The sequence below is a fragment of the Ornithodoros turicata genome, chromosome 9, assembly GCF_037126465.1.
Source record: "Ornithodoros turicata isolate Travis chromosome 9, ASM3712646v1, whole genome shotgun sequence".
Lineage (NCBI taxonomy): Eukaryota > Metazoa > Arthropoda > Arachnida > Ixodida > Argasidae > Ornithodoros > Ornithodoros turicata.
The window spans coordinates 18,290,528-18,315,885 of record NC_088209.1 but is presented as its reverse complement, the minus strand read 5'-3'; the positions used below and the strand labels follow the sequence as shown (position 1 = coordinate 18,315,885).

The following is a 25,358-nucleotide window of genomic DNA, read 5'->3' as shown; positions in this document are numbered from 1 at the left end:
CGTGCCACGTCATGGAGCAGTCCCGGTGAAAAACATAGCGCGCGTTGCGAAGCGGACTGGCGTCTCTGTCCGAAGGACGTGAAGATAAATGTTGTCAGTGGAACCTTCGCGAGAACTGTTGTGGGCTACAATTCAGTGAATGGGCATTGAAAAAATGCAGCAGTGCGCATCATGCCGCGTATATTCGGAACACTATACGGTCGGACGCGTTCTAATTCCACATGTCCACGATACGTGTGCGCGCACTTCCTGCTGTATGATTGGATGCCGCCAGTCTTTGCCTCCTGGGGGTAGCTTTCGTTGCCGCAAAAGACGACTGTTTTCATTGCGTTTTCTTCTAAGAGGTAGTGCTGTGTGAACTAATTTTGCTTGCATCATACTAATTGAAACAAGGACTTTCATTTGAGAACAAGTTGTTTTGGCATTTTGGTGCCCCCTTTAAAGGGACGGTCGCATTCGGAAAATCATCTCTGAAACCGATACCACTGTATGTTCGGCATCGGTCGAGAATCTACTTGGCTATTATTTTTTCGCCTGAAAAGCGCTTAGATATTACATGAACGAATTTTAACCATCAGCGCCGCTTCCGCAGCTGCAGAGGCTCCGGCGGCGTGACGTCAGTCACTAACCGGAGGAGTGAGAGGGCGGCGCTCGGAGGAGAAAGGTGCCGTCCAGAAGCCTCTTAACTCTGTGAGACGCCCGCACGGCCGCGGCATTCCTTTTTCTCAAAGTCGCGCCCTCATTGGCTCTTAGGGAGTGACGTTTTCTCGTTTTTCCAGAGAGGGGATTCCGGCATACTCTCAACATCCGGCGTCTGCTCTTGTCATGTATTTAATCAAATAACGGTCAATCTACGCCACTCTTTCGTTTGGGATTTTCGTTACCGTTACTTACTTACACTATAGTTTCGAAATCGACTGGAACGGATGCGATCGTTCGTTTAAGGTATACTTCAATGGTCCTCGGCAGCCAGTAAAGATGATGGGATGAGATGACGTCAAACACACCAGAGGGAGATGAGAGAGGTCGCCGTGACAGTTCCCGAAGTAGCGTGTTCATATCACAAATGCTTTATTTTGATCTTAGAATGAGTAATTTTATTGAAATAATGATTTAATTGTGTACAGGGTGTCGGCGCAAAATATAGACAAGTTTCATAAAACATGGAAATGCCCTTTTACTTTTTCAAATAGCAATAAATGACGATTATTCTAGGTCAAGCGAGCCGCACTAATAAGTGAGGTCATGGCCGCACTAGTAAGCTCCTCCTGCGTTTTCCTAATTAATTTTCGCTAATGAACTTTGTAATTAAGACAGAAACATAAACACACTTCGTGTTTGACACACGAAGAAACAGACCGAACTTCGAAAGACAGAACTTCGGGCGCTGTGGCAAAGTCTGTTCTTCATAGTACGTCGATGCCGTTGCTGTTTTCAGAAAGATTGTCCAGGCATAATAACGCGAGGGAATTCCCAAGCAGCACAATGTACTGAAAGTGCGTGTGCACAGGGGTGGCCGTGTAGATCGAGATTGTTTGTCTTCATGGGCAGTTCTGCGAAATGAAGCGTCACGCTGATAGACACCTGTCAGCCATCCCCATGTACTGGAACTTACAGTACATTAGCGAGCTTTAGTACATCGGAGGATCTCTAAGAAAACGATACGATAAACGAAGTTACCCAAGCAGCACAATGTACTGAAAGTCGAGTGCAATAGGGGTGGACAGTATGTGTCTTATCAATGTTCCTTAGTTTCACGAGCCTGTTCAAGGCCTTCCACCTACCCGTCCACCCCCATTGCACTCGACTTTCAGTACATTGTGCTGCTTGGGTATCAATCCAAGCTTAGCAGTGTGATGTCACCCGCTTCAAAGAAACAGGGCAATTGGCGTATCGTGTTTTCGGAATCATTAGTGAGTTGTAGTATAACGTACTCTATCGCCTTTGCGTACGAGGAGATAGCGTGGTGTTTCTGCGCAATGCTGAAAGCTCTCTTTATGCTATGCGCGTGCGCAGTGCCACCACCGCTATCCCTTACGTACGCAAAGGCGATAGCGTATAGTATACTAAAACTTACTGGTATCGTGAAAATCTCCCGATCTACTAAAACCCACTATTAGTGAGTTTTAGTATATCGTACGCTATCGCCTCTGCGTGCGTAAGGGATAGCGTAGGTGGTTCTGCGCACGCGCAGAACATAAGGAGCGCTTTGCACATTGCGCAGAACCATCACGCTATCCCTTACGCACGCAAAGGCGACGGCGTACGATATACTAAAATTCGCTATTGTGCTGCTTGGTTTCCTCTCCGCAAAAAAAATGATAGATTTGGAGGTCATTTTTGTCGATCCACCAGAAATGCGCATTCTCCCTTGCCCTTAAATGCGAGAGAGAAAAAGGAAACGGCTTTTGTTTTTCTTACTACTTGCTAGGAAAAATAACAAAGACAGCTGATGCTCTTAACCGTCTTTGTTATTTTGATTCTGCATCGCCGGAAACTTGCACATTGTTTTTCTTCACGTTCTACTTGCTAGGACGAAAAAAAAAAAAAACGTAAACAAGCACGAAAAAAACTCCCCTCTTTCATTTAAGTCGGGAGTTGATCGCCTGGAAGTTCACGGATGGCTTTGGTACGTGCTATTTGTCTTCGTAAATAACAAGACAGCTAAAGTGCCTGTTATAAGTGAAACGATGCGCCGACGACGCGCCGACGACGCGCCGCTTTGAAAAACGCATGTGTGAATCCAGCTAAAAGACGCAGTGCGACGCCCTGTACAGCTTAGCCGAATCGCGTCTCTCCTGCACCCGTTGCACTCGTTGCTCGTGCGCGCAAAGGTTATTTTCGTCAGTTTCAACTACTCTTCTTTGCAGCTTCCAACCGAAGTAAGCGCGATCATATATTAAATGACCGTTAAATAGCATGTGTAGTATTTGTGGAGAAATATTCCTTCTGCACAAAAAAAAAAAGTTTCTGCGCGTATAGCATCTTTTGCGCTACCATCGTTCGCACACTGAGAACTGAGTTTTTGCAATTTTCGGGATGTGGCAGTACTGCTACTACTACGTGCTCGTCTACATCTGTTTTTCTCCGTTCTGCTTGCATTAGCATTTTTGCTTACAACCTATACACAGACAAACGCCCTTGTTTGAATAGAAATGCCTGCCAGCATGTATCGTACATAAATGAACATTCATCCAATCCAATCCACAATCCAACGCTTTCAGAGTGTACATTAAGAGCAACACAATAGGCGTTCGTGTTTATAATTTCAGATGCCACTGTCCGTCTTCTGCTGCCTCCTGGACTTCGGGACGAAGAGGTGCTCAAGTACCCGTTCCTGGTGCATGTGTACGGTGGGCCCGACACCCAGCAGGTTACGGAACAGTTCCGTGTTACCTGGGGCCATTCGTTGGCCAGCCGCAAGGGCGTCGTCTTCGCCATGATCGACGGCCGAGGATCCAGCCGACAGGGCGACCGACGACTTCACCAAGTCTACAAACGCCTGGGAACCGTCGAGGTCCAGGACCAGCTTCGGGTTGCCAAGTAAGCAGATCCTCAACTCGACTATCCAGTCGAGAAGCTCTTGGGGCACAACTTCGCGCATCATTAATGGACCTCGACCCGAAACCTCCCGAGTGCGAAGGAGGTCCGGCGCGCTTACTGCGGGTAACTGGGGTACCTCTAGTACCTCGAGGTATCGCCGGAGCTTCCTTGAGCAACCGTCGAGTCAAGTTTCCTTTCTGTTATCGAAGCCGATAAGTCGTTCCTGAAGATCGTCGTCTGCGGATTGCGCGGTGACTGACAGCTTCACGACGGCTCATAACAAGATCGAAAAAAAAAAAAAACTGGTATGCTCATTTACTGCGCCATGTCTGTTTTTCAACCGTAACACAACTAATTTTTTCTCCGTGGTATGAAATAGTCTGGGAACGAGATAGTCAGGAGTGAAGGTCGAATGTTCGATAAGCTCTTCTCTGGAAGCATCGCCCGTGCATCCTTAGAGTCCAGGGGAGACTCCAGTGGAGGGGCGATACTTCCCTCTATTCAACAGGAGTTTAGGCAGGGTGTCTAGTCGAGGATCGTTTAAGGGTACGGTCGTTAACCCTACTCGTCAGCTTAACAAGTTAGCCCCTGCTTGCACTTTCGTTTTGACCACATGTCGCTATAATAACAGCACTGCAACAGTATGTTCTTTAACGCAGATACCTAAAAGCAGAGCTGCCTTTCATCAGCAAGGAACACACGGCCATATGGGGGTGGTCCTATGGCGGCTATGTAGCCGCCATGGCATTGGCCGGTGGAGATGCCGAACCTAGCAGCGACGACGGTGTCTTCCAGTGCGGCATCTCTGTCGCCCCAGTCACCAACTGGATGTACTACGACTCTGCCTACACGGAACGCTTCATGGGTTTGCCCTCAGACAACGTGGCAGCGTACGACCGAAGCAATCTCCTTCTGGCAGTTGAGAAACTGCGTGACAAGCGCTTCTACCTCCTGCACGGCACCGCTGATGGTATGTTCTGACGAAGACATCCTACAGTTAGTCAAAGTAGTGTAATATGAGCGTTTCTGGTCTACCTAGGCCTAGACATCCCCAAGCTTCCAGTGAGGTTATCCATGGAGAAGCGAACAAAGCAACTGATGAAATCGCACATTTCATAGCGTTGATGTGCGGATGGAATTATTAGTTACAATTATCAGTTATCCATCCCTGTAATCTCTTCTTCTCTTCTGCGCGTCTAACTTCGATGGCCCAATACTGAATCGATGCCTGCAAGAAGATACCTCGTACATCTTTTCAACTTTTCCACGGAATTCCTGTCTCATGCCATGTCTCTGCTTCTTCTTTTGTATAGTACGAAGTGACGTATAGAGAAAAGACTTAACGAACTATTTCCTCTTTCCAGACAATGTCCACTTCCAGCATTCCATGTTGCTAGTCAAAGAGCTGACCCGCAGAAATATCATGCATAGAACCCAGGTATGTTGCCAGCAATCTGTTCGCATCTTTCTTATAGTCTTCATCAATGCAGGTCTACCCCGATGAAAACCACTCCTTGGGCCGCGTACTGCAACACCTCTACCACTCCATGGAAGACTTTCTCGACGAGTGCTTCGAGGGCTCCGACCACAACGTCGAAGAGATAGGGTTGATGCAAGTGAAGGCATCGCGGTAACCTCACATGCCGTTCGCTTAGGACAACCAGTGTTGGTGCTGAAAGACATGCGGCTCCTTATCAACGTTTCATCCTTCTCATTTATTCTCCACACCATGGCGAGTGCGTGTACAATAGGCTTCGCGCGATCGTACTGCTGCTAGAGTAAGCCGCTGGCACCAAAGCACCAGATGAGGGCAGGTAGCATGCAGAACCGTTTTTCGGACGTTCGGGCGTTTGTATAGACGTGTTCTTTCCTCGAACCGATATTAGAGAGTCTTGTTAAAGGGGCAGTCCAGAACCGTCGGCTGATTCCGAGATTAGAGCTGCCGCATTTAGAGTTACACCACACTGAGGGCACAGTAGAATACCGTAGCATTGGAGATAGACCAGAGAACCGAACGGCATGTCGTCACGTTGACGGCGCTAACGGCACGCCAATTTTGTGGACATCACAAAGACTGTATATCGGCTATCACAATGACGGCTGCGATCAGGGTGGTTGAGGATGCGTTTGACGTACCATGAAACGTAATCAATCAATCAGTTTCGTTTCGACATCGCTTCCAGGCTTGGCAGAACAAAAAAAAAAAAAAAAAAGAAACTGCTGACATTGACATCAGATAAGAGAAACTGTTGACCACAAAATTAAATCGTAAATGATTGGCTGCAAATTTAGTCGATCATATTCCTTACGCTTAATCTAAACACCATGAGAAAGCGCGTGACAGCGTTTCATTAGGTTTGGCTTTGACTTTGGTTGCGGACTGTCGCTTTAGGGATTCTTCCTGCCCAAACCACTGTTAGGATCTGCACGCCGTTCATGTCGCCCGGACGCCTCTGCTTGCATGACAACTGGTGTAAGCACGAGCTGCTGAAAGTGTATGCTTGGACGTAAATATTCGTAATTTTTTGTTTTTTGTTTTTTTTTATTCGGGTCTGGATACCTGGAACTCGTTCTCATCAAATGGGGTTTCCAATACTCATAAAATGGCATTGCGTCCGGACCTGTACGTTCTTTTTCTGGATAATCGTGGTGCGGAGTTCCGATAGTTTCCGCTATAGCAATTGGGCAAGTTTTGCGAGCGTGTACTCGCTATCTTAGTTGCCTGGTAGTCGTGACGATCGTCAACGCAGAAAGAAGTCTTGTAGCGTGAATGGTGTAGGCATTAGCTCTGAATCGTGTGCCAGAGGAGCGCTTGTATTTTGCGTCAGTCGTGTCTCATTTTTGCACCTTTGGCTTTTATCAGCAATAATCCAACAAAAGTTGTTGGCTACGTTGCTGGCTGCTGTTGGCTACGGATTGGATATATATATACTGCAAAGACGCCGTGGAATGGAGACTCTTCCAGACTCGATGCACCTGCTTCAGCTCAGATTTGAAAACTCCCTACTGTTCCAGTGTTGAATTCTGTCGATTCATTAACAGTGATGTGTCATAAGTAGCTTTCATAAGGCTGCCATTTGGACAGTATTCTAATGCAGACAGTTCTAGTCTGCTTCTTGCACCGTACACATTATTCACTTATTCTCCTTTACTTTCCAATTTTTCTGCCCTGCCAAAAAGAAAAAGAGAATGTACATAGCAGGGCCAGGTCGTTCTCAAGATGCTCACAATCACCATTCAAGGTCTCCTGAACTTCCAGCATGCCCACAGCATTGTACATAACTCATTCGTGTATTCTATGAAGACATATAATATCCTAGATTTAGGAAGTACGATATCTCCTAATCACTCTATCGTTGAGCCTCGATCTACAGAGGCTAGTGCTGGTCACACTGTGTGTGTCGGAAGCACAGAACTATAGGGACTCAGGGTTCCCCCAGCATTTCAATAGACGCTTATCCAGTAATTAGACTTTCATCCCAAGCGTTCTGACGTCAGATCCAGATTACCGAAAATCGTTATCCCCGAGCCTTATCACGCGAACCAGCGATCCAGATCCACAAAACAGATCTGTGTCCACTGACACCCAAGAGTGCGTTGCTGCAGGCGACGTTCGGTTCACCTTCAATCCCTTCTGTTCGAAAATTCGCACCGTGGTGGCTTTGGCTGTCGTCGATTCACTGTCATGTTGTCAATGCCTCATTTACTCTTATAATTAACGCACCATGTCCCTCTGGGTCTACGGAAGGCGTTGGGGGCATCTGCGATTAAGGCGTGATCTGGATCAAGTACAACGGCTCGCTTGAGGTATTCGCTTAGAATGGGCGAGGCGTGAACCCATATCTTCCTCATTTCATCACAGGGGTTTACACCCCGCGCCTGTATATAATGTAGCAGACTTTTGAAAGAATCTATGCAGTAGTTTGTACAGTTCCTCTGCACCAGAGCGTTGCATGCAGAAGGCTCATCAGTCCTAGACTACTCTGATCCCCCTTAGCGTGGCTGGCGAGGTACAAAAACCTGTTCTCCATCTTTGTGCTGGGAACGGCTTCCATGGGAAGGTCGCCATAGTGGTGCTTCCAACTGTGATCCAACGCCACCCGAAGGTTATTAATCGCCTATTTTGGGAAGGCGTAGATATAGTGTTAGAGCTCTGTTTATTTCTTTTCTTAACTTCATTAGAACTTCTGCATATATACATAGATATATATATCGAAGCGTAGGTCAGCCGTTTTAAATGGTTTCTTCTTAACTTATTTTCTCGGTGTCAGATAATCACTGACAGGGGGAAGAGACAGTGTCGCGTGCTATACATACCACGTAAAATATTGTATTGCACTTTCCATCTTTCTGGATACGATACAAGAGAAAGTATGCGCTTCGTTGAAGAAGACGAACGCCATGCAGGTAAAAAAACGTGCAGGCATTGGAGTTAACCATACCAGTTTTATGGCAGCCGGTTGGCTGTGCCAATAACTATGCCACTTAATTGCACTTTGCCTACATTTCACTACGTCTCGCCGTCATTTTGGTAAAGATTTAATTATAACGTCAATCAAAATCGCGTTTGGCGGACGCTTTCACGTACGTATCCAGTTCTACCTATAGTGTTACTTTTTAGAGCGATATATTGCGATCGACATCAGATGGGTCCTGTAAAGTTGAAATCTTCTGTCAAGCTCAAGTTCTGTGTCTCACGATGTTACTGCAACAATCTAGAAGTGAGAGGTGCCATTACATCAGTGCCAACAGGGGCGATATCGCGTTTTTGTGGTTACTTTTTTTTCTTTCTTTTTTCTTTTTTGCTTGCTCAGTCGCCAACGCTCGGTTCCGACGACGTCGCATTTTTGGTTGGATAGTATTTGCGTAGCACATTAGTTAAGTATAGTGATAGACCTGCCCCCGCGGTATCAATATTTGACTTGATAGCATCATTGCGACGCCATCTGGCAGCGGGAACTATCTTTGAACTGAACACTTATTCCAACTCCCGTATGATTACAATTTTAGGAGTATGAAATTTAGTGGCTAGTACGGGAATAAATGGTCTTTCAGATCCCGTAGTAAGGCAAAGCGTGATGTCCACAATAACCGTATGGCATCAATCACTGTCTAAATACACCTGAGACAGGGTCATTTCCATTCATTGTACAAAGTTTCATGAGGCTGCATGAAGCAGCATGTCATGAATAACAGAACAAAGATTTGTACTACGTGTGAAAATCGGAACAGACGGATTCACATAGGCGTCTCAGGTGCGCCACGTAAATCGGACGTACTCACGCGAAGGTACGGATGATTTTGTATAATCAAACTCAATTCACTAAGATCGGTGAAGTCTCAGAGATTTGTGTGAATCATATTTGATTATCCTTTCAACAGAGCCAGGAATCCTGTTGAGGCAGCGCCGCATTTATAAACGCATGTGTGAACCCAGCTTAATGACCTCTTGTCAACGGTGTTTTATGGTCATATGGATTTTTCGTATTTCATTACTGCTGCAGGTTTTGTGTGAATATTTGTTATACATGACGAAAAGTGATCAGGTTTTCAAGCATCATTTTTTTTTTTTTTCGTAAATGCTTTGATTTGATTTAAATATTGACTTTTGAGTACACTCTGAGGAAGACAAAGTGTCTAATTTGTGCTCTCAAAAACAGAAAAACACGTATCTACCTTTATTTAACACTGTCGTTTGTGTTGCAACAGAGAAATTCATGCAGCGCTATATTTCTAATAAAAGAGATTTAAAATGCGCGGTAGAAATGTGGTTTCTTGCTGCTCGACGGATTTCCACGGTTCCGTACGAGCTACAATGATTATCCATAAACAAATAACAGCAATCAATTCCCTTTAAAAAAAATTAAATGAAATTATGAATGAAATGATAGCTACCGCAAATTTGTTCCGCGCTGTGTATTAGAGGTATACGGTTCCGACCCATTCAGTGCTAATGATTTGCCCACGATGTCTTCACGTACCTATACGCAATAATTGCCGCATGCTCAGGGTTGTAATGTAAAGCCTATACTTTAGAAAATATCATCCGTCTTCGTTACTTCTGACGTTTAGTTTAGCGCTGAAGGGATTGACATTTGCTCTTATTTGAACTACCGGTCATATCATGTAGTCCTCTATAATCAACAGTAGGGGTGGCTTTCTGATGTAAGCCTTGCAGCCATTACTACACACTCTCATGGTTCGAGATCGAGTGTCCCGCGGGTTTCTTCGATATGACACCTGCCGTTTGAAAATTAATGCCCTCATCGCATGGTTCATCTTACATCAGACAAGTTTGTAGGAGACTTTCTTCCAAATGAATTTTGTCCTATTAGCAATACGAATAATAAAATTACCTGCTTACAAACTCGTTATTTCATGTCTCGGTGTCATCACTTTCTTTCTTGCATGTATATGCAGGTTGCTTCACAAAACGGGATTTAAAAAATCTTATTAAAACTCGGAACATTATGAGGTCGATGCAATTTCGATTCTGAAAACGGCAATGGCATATCAGGGGAACAAGATCTACCAGTGTTACATTTGAACCGAGCCTCTATCTCTAATAATTGAAAAGTTAATTACTGCAAATTAATTAATACGACGACCAAGGAATGTTCTGATTTCAGGGGATTCGGTGACAAGAGCAAGCTTTAAATATGGGAGGGGGTTATGTACACGGGAAAGAGTTCAACGCATGCGCTTTTGTTACGAATAACACAGGTTGAGGACTATGTGAAAGGGGAATGACCTGGACTGTGCAGCAGGATCTTGACACGTGAGCCTGGAAAGAGGCAAAAGAGCGTATGGACTAGGAATGTAGGTTAAGGCTTCGGTCCCACTCATAAGCTGAAAACTGCATTTTCAGTCAAAGGCTACGCGGCTTCTACGCAACTGCTTGTTCTTTAAGCTAGCTTCCTATAGAGCTCGTTTTTTGGTGCAACGGTTAGCTTCTGTGTAATAAATCGAGAAGTACGATCATATCTCCCTTTTTTGTGTGTGTTTTTCAGTCACAGGTTAAGCGAGAATGAGAAGGGATAGCGCTGTCAATCGTTTTTCAAAGTGTTGTTGTATGGTGTGCAAAAGGACCTATAGAACGCTTTTACTGGTATATAGCATAATGAATTGATTGCCATCTGTCAAAGTCATGAAAAAAACGTGAGTTTTACACTTGCCACAAAAAGCTGTACTGTACCCATTTTCGGCTGAAAATATGAACCGGAGGAGAGTAATTATCAGCAGAAACAATGTTCAAAATTTTATCGCAAACGGAATTTTAAAAAAAAATAATTATCGTGGTTCACAAAAACGCAAAAAATGTGGTGTCCGCCATCTCCCGTATGCGTTTGAACCTAGTCGAGGATGAGCGTTGCAGGAGCTCCCTGGGTTAATCTGATACTGGAATTTATGAATTCAGATGAGATTCGCGCTGTTCCCTGCACCGCTGGGATGGAAAACCTCACTGTATAGGATGAAAATCGATATGTTGGCGATACAGTGACCTGGTTTACTGAAGTGACGTGATACTGGCAAATTATTATTATTACTTTTTTTTGTTTGTTTGACGACGTCAGATTTGTGGTTATAGGCCTATTGCACGACGTTTGGGGGCGCTCCAACTCATACCCTTCAGCATCGAGGTAAACTAGCACTGAAACGAGGACAGACAGGGAGAGAAGACAAACTTTGTTCCAGTCCTTTGCCTTTGTCCTCTCCCTGTCTGTCCTCGTTTGCAACGCTAATTTACCTTGATGCATTCATACCAACTTGCACGGTTCACCATCGTTATGCATATCCTTCAGCGCCACAAATGGCCGAAAGCCCGCAACTCGGTCGCGTGCCATTACCCGCGCCAACCGATCAGTCTCACTGCAGCCTGCACTGCCTGAACCAGTTCCGGTGGTGCTGCACTCACCCGTTCGTTTCGCCAGTGCAGCCGAGCGCCCCCTGCAACGTCTCGTTCGTTTCAAACCAGTGCACGCCAAGTGCAGCCCTAGTGTAAGGAAACTCTGCACTCCCGCAGGGGTCAGTTCAACGGCAGTGCAGAGTAATGGCGGCAATGGCAGCAGACGACACAAGGCAAATAATAGTTACTGTAAATTCTCGAACGTATCCCGAGAGAGCCGGAAGAGACGTTTGAATTCGAGGTCGAAATAACGATTCACTACAGTTTCGGTGTACATTGGTACACGGTTCCTGTCAGTTCGCAGAAGATTCAACGCTGTCACGGTTTCCAGGTCGTCGAATTATTCGTCCTCGCTGTTAGAATCGACATGTTCCATGGCTGTTTGCACAATTGTTGAACAGTTCATTGTGTTCGAAATTAAAAAGCAGCAATGCACATGTGCTTGAAATGTCACACGCGTTCTTACAATCCGTAGCGGTGGAGAGCAGAAGGCCTGCACTAGCGCTGCACTTCGGTATTCGTTTCGCGGCGGCACTAGTGTTGCACCGTTGAACTGGAGATGGCATAGTGCTGCGCTAGTTCAGAACTGGCCCTGCACCGCCCGGAACTGGTTCAGGGAGTGCAGGCCTAATCAAACGTACCTCATGTTGCGTCTGTGCTGCGGGTTTCTGGAAACAAAAACCTTCAGGCAAATTCTTTAGGCACTCGAACATACATGAAAAGAGACGGGCTAATTAAGCACGTCTATACGGATTAGTAGAAGAAATTGACGGCAACATGACGCTAATCCAGGGGAAATGCATCTCGCAAGTGAAAGACAGCGTCAGCTACCACGTGTCTTTGAACGTAAGTATAATTTCCTCGTATCATTTACATAAAAGCGGGCGTGATCGGTTAAAAAAAAAACCCTTTAGTAAGTCGTAAATCCGTATTCCGTTAGAGTGTGGCGCGCCTCTCTACATACTCCACGTGCATTCACGCGCACGTGCAAACGCCTCCGTGACTTTCGACTCAGTCCACAGCATGGGTGTTCCCAGGATTTTTTCCAAGGGGGGCAAAGCGTGCGCCCTTTCTTTTCCTGGAAATGGGCGCTGTGGACTGTGCGGGTGTTGAGAGGTTCATATTATTACATCAGAAAATAATCATGACGACCTATGTCTAAAGAGACACAATTTTCACAAGTGACCTTGGAGATCCGGGGGGTGACACACCCTGTTGCCACTCTCTCGGTACGCCCCTGGCCCATAGCGTCAAGCGTCACAGTGCAAGGTAATGGCGAATTCGGGTTGTTATTTCATGGCAACACGGCATAGCGCTCGGAAATTGCTAGGTCGGCGCCCGAGCTGCATCACGTGACCGTTCCCACCCGAACATGAGTGCCAGGAACCTAGCGGTTTTAGTCACTTGGACAATCGTTAAGGGCACCGCGGTCGCCCGTCTTCGGGTTCCGTCGTCTGCTAAACCACGTGAATTTCGACGTGCGGGCCAATCAGAGCACGCGCCACCGTTGCAGTGGGGATGTGACGACACCGGATATCGTTGGGCAACCCGCTGCTCGATCGTTTCAAGACCGGGCGAAAAAGGTGCTAACTGGCAAATTTGTGGCGCTCGGAAAGCGCTACGCGAACATGCGAGATCGCTTCGCTTTGACCAAGCGAACATGACTGCTCGGGATCTGGCAAAAAAAAGAGAAGAAAAAGAAAAACGTTTCCATGAAATGACCACCCGAATTCGCCACAAATCTAGCAACTTCCTGCGACAGCTTAGAGATAAGTGGCAGCGTGAGTGAATGAATCAAAGAACAACGTAGCATTCGCAAGCGGCGCTGAATGGCTGGGAGTGACTTTCCTATTGTCGAATGGGCGACATCATCTGCCAACACGGAAAACGACACTTTGCGAGGAATTGCCGATTAGGCCGGCCACATTAAAGAGTATTGGACTCAGGATGCTTCCTTGGGGGATGCCTTGATGAACAGGATGACTGAGGCTTTGGCCTTGTAATGTACGGACAGCGACAGTTCGGTTCGTAACGATGTCTTGGAGCCAGATCAAGACTCGACCGGATGCCCCAAAAAAGCGCAAGCAAGGCGTGCAGCACACAAATATGCGAGACGGTATCATATGCACGCTTGATGTCCAGGAAAATCGATACGACGAGCCGCCGATGAGCACGAGTATGTTGGACTGTTAGACTATAGGTCGAGAACTGGATCCATGGAGCTTCGGTGGCGACGAAATCCAGCCATTTCGTGAGGGAACACACCTTGCTTTTCGAGCCACCAGTCGAGGCGACGCAAAACCATTCTCTCCATCAGTTTTCCCATACAGCTTGTCAGGCCCAAAGGGCGAAAGGAGGATAGGGCATTTGGGGGCTTGCCTGGTTTCAAGATGGGAACAACCAATGCAGCCTTCCAGGTAGATGGTAGAGATCCCTGTTGCCAAGACGTATTATACACATGAAGGAGACCTTGGAGTGACCGCCCCTCAAGGTCTCGCTGTGCGGCATAGGTGATTTTATTGGGCCCCAGGGAGGAGCCGGCGTTTACAAGCTTCAGAGCTGTCTTTAGCTCGGTGTGCAGTCACGGTCCATAACCTCCGGTGGACTGGGCCAGTCGTGGTGGATTTCAGCCACGTTAGCTGCCAAAGCCGGCAACGTGAGTCGCGGTTGCCTGATGTCCTCATTGTGATGAACGCGGGTGTGCAGTTTTATTTCTCTGTGTTCGGAGGTCTACTCTTGGTTTAATCATCTATTACAAGACCAGTTACGGTCTGCAGTACAAGCACGGAGGACTAGAAACATCATTCGGGGCAGCGACGTTTGTGTGACGACGTGGCCACGTTTGTACGTTCGTTGCTGAAGTGGTAAAGAATGCCATTAATCAAGCTTGTGCAAATGGAGAAAATCAAACGAACCTGCAGCTGTGGCATAGCGCCACCCCGCAAACGAACGATTCAAGATGACTCTCTCACGCATAGTGGCACGAAACAACCGATCAGGTACTTACGAATGAAACGTTGTTCCCGGGGCAGAGCTGCTTTCCGTTCAACGACAGCCGCAGCCGTGGTAAGAACACGTTAATACAAGGTTGTTTCAGCAATGGTGCTCACATGTTAAGAGTAAATGACTTTGGAGTGGCAGGTCCATTTACATCATCTCGACGATATACAGTCAAACCTCGCTTTACGAACACCCTTCGTTTCTCAGAAAATCGTTCGTAAATCGAGGTATTCGTAAATCGAGGTCCGAGGAGTGCAGTGCACAAATACCTCACAAAAACACGGGAAACTGATTTGAATGGGTTTTATTTGCGTAATTGCGCTTTGCACCATACTTTCTGCAGGGTCTATCCTGTTTAACGGATTAAGCGAAGAGATGACAGAAGTCTGACACTTGACTCATCCACCCGGTCCTCAAAGTACCGTATCGCGCGCGGATGAGACTGTTTCCAACGGCAAATATCACGCTTGTCACCGGCTGTCAGGACTGAACGCCTTCTCTTGGAACGGCAAGATGTTTCCATGTCGGAGACCTGGTCCAAACTCATAACCATTCCGCTGTAAACGCCCGAATTATTCTTTCAGGAAATGGTGAATCATGTTTGTGGAACGTAGCGACGTTGGGAGATTGTATGTTTGACCTTGGCAGCATGTACTCAGGAACTTTCATTATCCTCCGGTCCATTGGTCTGTCCTCTGTACGTTCATAACATCCGTTCGTATATCGAGGTCAGAATGGCTTGGCTACTTTGGGTCCGTTCCCTAATAATCCGTTCATAGTTCGGATATCGAGGGTTCGTAAAACGAGGTCAAAATACACGGAAAAAGTTTGGTTCCCTGTGGAGCCGTTCGTAAGTTGAGGGAATTCGTATATCGAGGGTTCATATAACGAGGTCCGACTGTAGATAGTCGCAAGAGACTGTTTGACGAAGTGGCGATGGGATTATCGAGGCCACCGCAGTTTCATCGAGATTTCACAAAAAATTCACTAACTACTAACTCGTACTAAAACACGGGTGTCCCAGCAGTACTTATCACTGACCGTGGATCGCATGATCGCGCAGGTCCAGGGGCGGATCCAGACCCTTGGTTTGGGGGAGGGGGGGGGTTTCTTTGTCGGAGCGCGTAGTGGGGGAGAACTTCAGAGTGGGAGGGAACTTCAATGTATAAACTGACGTTATGGGGGGGGGGCGATCGCCCAATGATCGCCCGGCCGGCTTCCTGATAAGCATCTCAAACAGACTCGAACAACATTCTGAATACCAACAGAAACAAAGAAACCGGAAACAAAATGTATAACCAGTGGTTTTATAGCGACCCTCGTACATAAACCAGCGTGACAGGGGTATGTGGAGTTATAGACAATTTTCAGGACGCTGTCTGTCTGCAACCCCAGAGTTTCTGACCTTCCGTAATTTATATTTCTTGATGCTTTTGGTGATAATTGATTACCGTTGATATTATATTGATCGCTCACCGCTGCTGTTGAACCCTATTTAAAGGGACCATGAAAGGATATTTGACAAGCCTACGATCATTTTCAGCTTTTTCCTCTGTACTAAAGCATTCACCCTGTGAAATATGAAGTTAAAAATCGATTAAAAGAAATGGCTGTACTCTTTGGCGCTCTGCCAAACGCGTATCAAATGCGATAGTATTACTAGCATTGCAGCAGATGAAGGATGACGACTCCATTTTGGATACGAAAAGAGTATACTTTCGGGAGTTTTAACATTGCGCAACAAAACAGTGCGCTGTTTTTACGTCGGGAAACTTGCCAGGTGCGCTTGTTTTCGCCATCTTGGACCAACACGAGAAACTTCTCTGCGCGTCGCGTAACGGTATCAACCCCCTGGCGCTCGAGTCTTCGAAACTCCGTCGTGTATATAGATGATTGTCTGCGTTGCGCTTGGTGTGATAGAACATCAACTCTCCGTCGACATTAGTGATGTACAGGCCCTCGAGGCTAGTCACTCGCGACATGGCAGCATAAACGAGGTGTTGTGGTTGTGACCTGCTATAGGGGTACACTACATTGTTGCATAGGTCGCACCCTTGCAATTTATTTATTTATTTATGGTCATGGCGTTGGCCTAGACGAGAGGGAAGCGAGCGGGTTTGCAGGCAGCACCCGTTTTTTGGACATGATGGTGGTGACAGTTCTCAGGTTGACGGGAACCCTGTCTGGCCTGAGACAAGGGTTGATGGCACGTAGCGAGGCGGCCTTGATTTTAGCGACCCGTTACTTCACCAATAAACCGGACCCATAGACGGATGATGCTACCTACTCCATCGTTCTCGATGAATATGGACTCCCCATCGAACCGTTAACGATGCACGGACGATGAACAACGATGTACAAAATGTACCGTCAACGATGAACAAAATAAAGAAAGAAATGGTGTTCCTTCAAAAATTTTTTTGCGAAGGACCTATTGAACGTATTTTTGTTCTGGAAACGGCTACGATATTAGGCCAGCGAGAGGAACAGATGTTCTCATTGGAACAACTTCGTAGCTTTTATAATTAAAAAGCTAATTAACGATTTTTAGGTAATTAGTGATTCGACGGTTGAGCAACATATGGCCAAGAACGTCCGCCAGCCCAGAGATGACCGAAGTGAAAACAGCATGTCTCTAGCCCTTAGTTTTTTTTAATGAAAGATCTGTCTCGACAAAAAATATATGTAAACACCCTGTATACCCTGAGCAATGAACCGGTTTCGAAACCGGTGTTGGAACCAGCATGTGTGCCCAGAACTGAACCATTATATCTGGGCCAGAACCGGTTCGGAAAAAAATTTGGTTTGATGCTGTGCTAGAGAAATATCACCTCTGGCATTTCCAGCGCAGCATCAAACCAACATTTTTTCCGAACCGGCTCATTGTGTCAGGCTGCTACCCAGAGTCTGCAAAGTAGATTTGAGCCTATGAAAGCTAACAAAGCACAAGCTGAGGCCATATGAAAAGGGAGTAGAAGTTTATTGACAACCAAAACATGCCCCGCTAAAAAAAAAAAACATCTACAGTCCGTATATCTTAAGGGTGCGGTCCATACTGACGGAAGCAATACCGCGGGCCCGATGCGTGAACCGGACTCCCGTAGCCAGGGCCGTATGGTCGGCGAACACCCTGAGGGTGTCCCACTGCTTGCACAGGTAAACCCGCACGTCAGTTCCCGCAACTGCCAGATAGGTGCCGCTCTGGTCAAAGCTGAGATCGTGGACCTGATAGCCCTCGTCCAGAGTAATCGTACGGAAGTTCTTGAGCTTCCGCAGATCCCAGAGACGGACGCAGGCGTCTGCCGCAGCCGTAGCCAGGTAGTAACCGTTTTCGGAGAACGCCAGTGCGGCCACCGGACCGGAATGCCCGGGAAAGTTGGCGACGTTGGTGCGCTCTTTCAGATCCCAGATCTTGACCAGAGCGTCTGCCGTACCCGTACCCAAGATGAGACCGTCGGGATGGAACTGTGCCGCCGTCAGGGGACAGGTGTCGGCCACGCGTGCCAGCACGCGGCCGGTGCGCAGGTCGGAGAACGCCCAGTGTTGGTCGGCCGATGTGGAGAGCAGGTACTCCCCTGTGGCGTGCAGGCTAAGCCCTGTCACCGGGCCCTCGTGGGCGCGGATGACTTGGACGGTCTGGGCGGTGGGCACGTGCCACACGCGGACCGTCGTGTCTGGTGATGCTGTGACTGCTGTGTCTTCGTCCGGGTGGAACACTACGGAGGTTACCTGCGTTAAAAAAAATATATATATATATATATTGGAGCGTGTTCATGATATCTACAGCCTGATGTTTTTGGGAAATTTTTTTTTTCCAAGTCTGGGAAAGGGGGGGGAATCAACATGTGCACTCAAATCGTGCACGTTTGGGTGGAAAAAACTTCCAGTATGCTAAATTTGGGGAAGAAATCGTGCTCCATTACTCAGACTAACTGTACTTGTTTGGTACAAGCAGTGATATAATTGCGTCAGTTGCCAAACAAGCTAGTGTGCATTGCTACAGACGTTTCAGTGGTGGCAATTCGGGTTTCAACCTAAAGAGGAAACCTTCAATTCAGGGTGCGAATTCTGAGAAGAATTGGGTTAAACCGTAAAACTTCGGGCTCGAATCGTATCTCACTGGAACGGTTGCAAGGGAGGACTGTAACGTCCATGCACCACGTGAAGTACCATTAGGGTGAAGAATGCACACCTTTTTTCCACTTGGTGCGTTCCATTTAACGATATTCGCTATTTAACGCAAAAACAAAAAAGAAAAGCGCCAGCATTTACGAATTTGTTATAGAGAGTCAAAACTGTATTTAGCCTTCCCCCAAGCCTGTACGAATGCGTGCGCTTCACTTTGTTGAGCTTGATCCTCTCCACGTATGTTATATTTTCTGTAATGCAGGCCCCAACCATAGCAGCTAAGAGGTTTGTGCCATCTTCAAGCGTGAGTGCAACATTTGACGACACAAACTTACCTTCTTCGTATGACCCTTAAGGACTGCCACCACTTGCTCAGAGTCCTTGTTGAACACTGTCGCGTTCCTGTCATTTCCTCCGGTCAGGACTCTGTCCGACGGGCTCAGGTCAAGAGCCAATATGCCGGGGAGGCCGGCACTGTGCAGTCCGGGATGGGAAGCCAGTGCCCGATAACCTCGCAGCTCCTCGGGCTGAGCCAGGTCTTCCGGCACGGCCTTGCCTCTTTTCTTCCGCTGCGCCGTGAGCAGGGCGGCACGTTCCTGTAGCTTCCGCACGACGTCGGCGGACATGCCTTCTTCCGCTCCAGCTGCTCCTGATGTGTCAAAATACTCTTAATGTAATATTCCAATCCTAATTGGAATGTACGGATTGAAACCCCCCATGAAACCCCACTTTAAGAATGGCAAGAGCTGCACCTCACAAAACACGGCGTGGAACACGCTCTGGCATCCTGTCCGCCTAGCTGTTTTGTTTAACTGCCGTTTTTCATATCTTTGTCTATCATTCCATCTATCACACACTTCACAAATCGGGAATATGTCCACCGTTAAGCGCACACAGTCATTCCTCGTTAACATGAACACTTTCGTCCCCGACCAAAATCGTCCATAAAGTGTATAATCTTAATTAAAAATTACAAAAATTATAAAAATTTAAAAAATGATGATGATGCATGGTGAACTAACCAGCTGGTACAGCTGCCTCCTCGTTGCCTACGGCCTGTGTTGCTATGGCCTGCGCAGCAGCCTGTGCTGCTTGGGGCTTCAGCGTGGCCAAGGCCTCTCTGGCGGCCGTCACTTCCTTTGTAAGACGTGCAATAACTCTGCACGCTGCATCGTGCTGATACAAAGTGTGGGAAAGCTCCTGGCGAGCAGTCTGGAGTTGCTGTCGCAAGGAGAAGCTGTGCAGCATTACCGCGTCCCATTCGTCCTGTTGCGAGAAAACGTGTAACGCGTGCGGCAGACACTCGTACGATGTAAAGACAGATATGTACCTGCAGAGCTTTCAGAAGCGCCGGAACGCTGGTCGCCGATGGTGGTCTGGGTTTAGCGACAGGAGGTGCCTTGAGCTCCACGAGCATCTCTTCCGTAAGTGTCTCCCCATTGATTGGATCACGACCATGCTCTCGAATGTATTTACTGATGAGCCGTCTCTCGAACACGCTGCCAGATACCGGAGACACCACAGGTTGCTCCGGTGTCTCGTTGCTCAGTGCACAGCACAGAGACATTGCTGTCTCCTGAAACAAATGTCAACTATATTGCATGCTCCGCATAGCTGCACGTTTTTTTGCGCACGCTTACTTTTCATACATAAGATGCTCCTACTGTACGCCCATATAGTGAGTCTATGTGTTCAGGATTTTACCGCTTCCACGACATGAAGCACGATTTTAGAAGCATGTACGCGCGATCTCTGTTTGGTAAGGAAGTGCACATGCAAAATGCCTCTGTCTCATAGACACAATGCAGAATGTGAGTTCTAGAGCTGCATATCTTATTTTCTCGCTCACAAAACGCGTTTCTTAGTATCACAGAAGCACATGCTTTTTTCTCTTAGCACCGGCACAACTTTTTAGGCCTAGAGCCATAATGTGTTGCTCTTCCGTGTACCGGCACGAAGGGCCAATACTTGTTACTCACAAAGCCAGTTGTCACGGACTGTATTCAAGGCAAGGTTACTCACCTAAAGAAGTCAATCACGGACGAAGCTAGTTGTAAAAAACAGAAGCAATACTATTTCTTTTTGTATACAACTGCCGAAACACTTCGCAGCAGTACGGATTGGATTGGATCCGAATCCGATGCCATAGGCCATAGTTGGTTGAGTTGGGAACGCGTGAGCTTTAACGCACGTCAAAATTGAATGTGACTGTTAATAGCCACCTGCGACCGCCTATTGTTTCGCCGATTTCGCCAAAAGATAATTATTTCTTGATGAACACGTGAGGCACAAGGGTGTATATCGTGCGTATGTAGCGAAAAAAGAAATATATTGACACGCTTTCAGAGATTTATAGCTTTATAACTCTGGTAAAAAGCGTTCAAAGGTCGAATATTAGAGCTGCTAAATCCCAAATCACGGCGCAGTCATATAGATGGAGACAGCACGGGTCACGGACACGGATTTCAAAAGCAGTCCGTGATTGTGGGGCTTATGCCTGGAGAATTTGTAGATGGGGCGGATTCAAATATTCCCAAGTATTATTTGCATCGTTCGCACAGCTTTGTGAACGACGTCTCAACGTGAAATGTGGAACCTGGCTCCCTTGACTTGTCTCGTTACGTCTGTGCTGGAGACAGCGGCATCGTTGCTGAATGCATTCTTTCGCTTCAACTACTTAATTGGCTCTGGCATCACAACGTGTGCAACAACTTTGTGTGGCTATGCTTCCGATGCCATCAGTGGCATCTACTTGGGCATCACATACGCCTTTGGCGACCTTTTTCATTTTCTGCGCGAACTTTGCACCTTGATATTTTCCTTCTCTGACGGCGTCCAGGCTATTGCGTGTGCTGTAGTGAACTCCGTGTTCCTTGCATGCTCGGGCACGCAGAGTGCTCTTGTATTTCTATGGACTATAGCATGCAACGTGATCGATGCAATCGCAGATGGCGCAGTTGCCGCAATTCTTCTGGCCCGACATCTAGTGAACCTTCTTCTAGACTCTGCCTTGCTCTTGCTCGAATTACCTCCTCGCCTTTTGAGACAAGTATGCCAGTGGACGTATCATGGGATATGCGTATCTTATCAGACGTTGGCTTCATCTGCAAAAGCTGTATCGGGACTCACAGCTGCCACTACCTTGCAGATTCTGCGTGATCTTTGGAGGTTTCTGTTTCACCAACCTGTAGACGTCTACACGGGCCTCATCTTTGTCGCGATATCGGCATTTCTTTTTAAGCTGTGGAGGCGCTGTGGACGCAGCTGGATGCAAAAAGTGAGAGGGCGAAGACGAGACAGTCAGGCTATGAAACGGCATAAGCCTTCATCGCAAGCAGAGCCTCACGATTTGTGTGTCGTGTGCCAGGACTCCCCGAGGGGCGTACTACTGTTACCGTGCCGGTAAGGAGCGCACTAAGCAACAGCCGCGTCCACACACCATGCGTGTGCATATCCTTGCTGCTGTGTACCGTTGCTCCGATTTCTGGGGAACGGAGGCCTACGTGTTAGTCGTCCCAGTCTGTGTCTGTAACTTCACCCAAGTATCTTCCACTGCCCCGTACCTTCGTATCGCCAAGGCAACGTCTCGTACGAATACTGGGTGTTCCACATAAATCCTCCAGCGGAATAACCCATAAACAGGTGGCGCTATCAAGTCGCTTTCTTTATGGTTAACATACTCGAGACATCGGCCATGAACTGAGCAGTGAGCGGCACATTTGCATATGCTCATTAATTAATTAAAAATCGTGGCTTTTAAATTTTGCTACAGACGCTTTCGGAACCTCTTATCTTACGTACCGAGGACCTTCAGCGAAAGATATTCCAGGAAAAACCCGCTTCGACACTTAGTTAATAATAATAATAATTGGGTGTTTACGTCGCGAGACAACTGAGATCATGAGCGACGCCACAGTGGTAGGTCTGTGGATTGCTTTTGCTCACCTGAGGGTTCTTTAGCGTGCAATGAAAGCTCGTCACACGGCACCCCGTATTTAACGTCCCTCGCGGAAGACGGCGTGTCTAAGCAACTTGTACCCTGCCACCAAGTTGCTGGCGTCCTCGGCTTTGACACTTAGTGATTTTATCGAGAAATTAATTGGTTTCGGTTTACGTATTTCTTGTGCGGGGTAGCGTAATAATGCACTCTTTTGCTCAACTGTCCGACACTAGATTACGTGTTAGTTCACACACGGCGGGTCCCAATACGTAAAATAGATGTTCCGAAATGCATTTGAAGTAAAATTTAAGAGTGAAGATTTTTATTCAATTAATGGGCATATGCAAATGAGCTGCTCACTGCTCAGGTTGTGGCCGTTGTCTCAAGATTCTTTACCAGAGAAAATGTTCTTCGATAACACCACCGGTTTGCGAATTATTCAGTCGGGGGATCTCATGTGTAACAGCCGGTATACCGATAGAAGGGCAAGGGCGCAGGCTAGCTGGTGCTAGCTGGACCTTGGTATTAAGGTGGTATTTTCTAATGCATTCAAATTAAGCAGACTTTGTCTGTTCAGCTACCTATTGGTTTTAGCAGTAATCATAGAGGTCCCTTTGTACCCTGTGTTCAGTCCGTTGTTCGCTGTATTCCCTCGGAATGTGGTCTTTGTTACATGGGTCAGACGGGGCATTGTCTGAACCACGACATTCTAGATTATAACGACCATGTCACAATCGGCAAATCCTATGAGGAGCCCGTCCGCACGATCCGCACGATACATTATGATTGGACAATGGGAATTTGAATTGTGAATGCGCAGAAGCGGATGTACGACTACCGTAGCAGACGACAGCAGCAGCTCCTATGAAAACGCGTAGAATGATTATGATAATCAACTTTAGAAAGAAGCAGAGAATTTGTGTTGTGTCCATCCTCCCCTGTCCGTGTCTCTTCGGAACCCCCGTTGCTCAACGAATATATCTTTTATGAACACGCGCGCTCATAGCAGCCATGTGAGGTGTGTATTCAGTCCACATCCTCTAAAATAAAAAAAATATAAAAAACGCTGAAATAAAAGCTCTGTGAAAACCTCCGTCCTATTCTGCCCGTCACCTGTCCTCTGTTCCCGTCGTTACTCCAGCCCAGGTCATGTGTAGGGATGCTGGTGTCGATTTATCGGCGATTCTACGGAAGTTGGAGACTAGTGAACAGGGTATTTTAGTGGAGCAGAATAATCAGTTTTCGCCTCATCTGATAATTTTATCACTCCCTTTTTCTCTTCTTTTTTTCAGGCACTTCTCGTTGTGTGAGGAATGTGCTTCTCATCTCCTCGAATTTGGACACAGCTGTCCCATCTGCAGGCATCCCATCTACGAAGCGCTCACCGTCTACACGTGATAAGCGGAAACTTCCACGCGCACCTGAATGTATTAATGCGTGTTGCGCATGTAATGCCACTTTTTCCAAAGCGTGTATCAGATTCTGCTCGTAATATTTCTCATTCTGAAAATGTTTTGTCGATGTCTCGATTAATAGTATTTTTCATCATAACACGGGGTGCTCACAGTTATGCGGTTTATATGTACTGAGGATGTAAAAATTTTGCACATTTCACCCTACGAACTCCATGCATGCGTGAGTGAAAGCCGCCGTTTTTATAACTTTTACGAGCACCAAATATTCAACCCGAATTGATCACATGTTGTTAAACACCGTCTTGACTGCTGAAGTGACTGTTAAGGAATGTACAATTTGCCCGAAACAACTTTATTGTAGCTCAGGGTATGCTATCATCCTGTTGTTATACAACAGTGCTGCTACTGTAATATTATGGTAATTATAGATGGGTGGTATTTGGTGGGTATCCCATCCCGGCCCCATGATGAGAAAATTCTGAGTGTGTGCAACAAGTAATACTAAAATAGACAGTTAAAAATAAAACGACCCCTTGCCCATGCCAAGACTCCCCTCATCGTAAAGCTGCTGCCTGCGTTCATGTCATCTTATCTTACCGATAACAGTTGATATCAGTGCCCAGATCCTGTGGTAACTGTAGCTGATTTATTTTATGTTGTCTATATACAAGGGGATCACATATCAACTTGAAGTCTAACATATACACTCATGTCACAACAATTAAAAGAAAACAGACGATTGACGTTTCGGAATATATGCAAGTTCCTTCATCGGGAAAAAACTCGATGACAACTAACCAAAGCTAAGCTGTTACGCTCTGCTGGTTCATAAATAGCTTTGGTTGGTTGTTGTCTTGTTTTTTCTGATGATGGAACCTGCATAAGTTCTAAAATATCAATTGACTGTTTTTTAATTGTTCAGACACCAGTCTACATTTTAGACTTTGAGTTGTAAGAGAGCATTTCACCGTCAGACAAGTTGCTTTAGTTTACCAGCTGCAAGATGGCATTGCAAAACCTGTTTTCTTTTTACAGATAATCTGTGGACTGTTTGTGTGAATTATAGTGCATACTTATATTGTATGTATCTTATGTACATTTTTCTGTTTCACCTGAATTCATTACATGCTGCTCATGAAATTTACTTCAGTATTACTCTTTGTGTGACGTGCGTGGAATGGAGTGTGTATGTGAATATTGAGCCCCGAACCAGTTGCGTGCAGTGCACATGCAGAGCGAAATGTCTATCGGAATAAAATTTTGTGATACATTATGCTGTGACATTGGTTGGAAGAAAACTATCTTGCAAGAATTGTGTACGGATGGGTCCAACTATGTGGAAGTTCTCTGCCAGCTGCTACAGACGGATGAAAGGACATAGTCGCTGAAAAATTCAGATAGCTGTGGGACTGGAAGCCCATTCTCT

General features: G+C 46.6%; 3 protein-coding genes across 7 annotated transcripts in view; 2 read left to right on the top strand and 1 right to left on the bottom strand.

Moving 5' to 3' along the window:
- LOC135368270 (inactive dipeptidyl peptidase 10-like) overlaps positions 1 to 9,922 on the top strand; it is a 187,773-nt gene extending 177,851 nt beyond the window's left edge. For all 5 annotated transcript variants that reach the window (XM_064601439.1, XM_064601442.1, XM_064601444.1 and 2 more), the window contains exons 13-16: positions 3,273 to 3,543; positions 4,203 to 4,513; positions 4,908 to 4,981; positions 5,034 to 9,922. In XM_064601439.1, coding sequence (XP_064457509.1) covers positions 3,273 to 3,543; positions 4,203 to 4,513; positions 4,908 to 4,981; positions 5,034 to 5,177 — 800 coding nt within the window. In that variant the 3' untranslated portion in view covers positions 5,178 to 9,922. The remainder of the gene's footprint in view (positions 1 to 3,272; positions 3,544 to 4,202; positions 4,514 to 4,907; positions 4,982 to 5,033) is intronic.
- A 7,490-nt stretch (positions 9,923 to 17,412) lies between these two features.
- Positions 17,413 to 20,735, bottom strand: LOC135368268 (pre-mRNA-processing factor 19-like). The gene is made up of 5 exons (XM_064601437.1): positions 20,600 to 20,735; positions 19,908 to 20,153; positions 19,600 to 19,843; positions 18,913 to 19,226; positions 17,413 to 18,178 (listed from the first exon to the last, which is right to left on the bottom strand). Exons 2-5 carry the CDS (start codon positions 20,142 to 20,144, stop codon positions 17,471 to 17,473), a joined length of 1,503 nt encoding a protein of 500 aa, XP_064457507.1. The 5' UTR covers positions 20,145 to 20,153; positions 20,600 to 20,735; the 3' UTR covers positions 17,413 to 17,470.
- A 111-nt stretch (positions 20,736 to 20,846) lies between these two features.
- Positions 20,847 to 25,205, top strand: LOC135368269 (uncharacterized). The gene is made up of 2 exons (XM_064601438.1): positions 20,847 to 21,979; positions 23,810 to 25,205. The coding sequence occupies exons 1-2, from the start codon at positions 21,165 to 21,167 to the stop codon at positions 23,913 to 23,915; spliced, it is 921 nt and encodes a 306-aa protein (XP_064457508.1). The 5' UTR covers positions 20,847 to 21,164; the 3' UTR covers positions 23,916 to 25,205.
- The last annotated feature ends 153 nt before the right edge of the window (positions 25,206 to 25,358 follow it).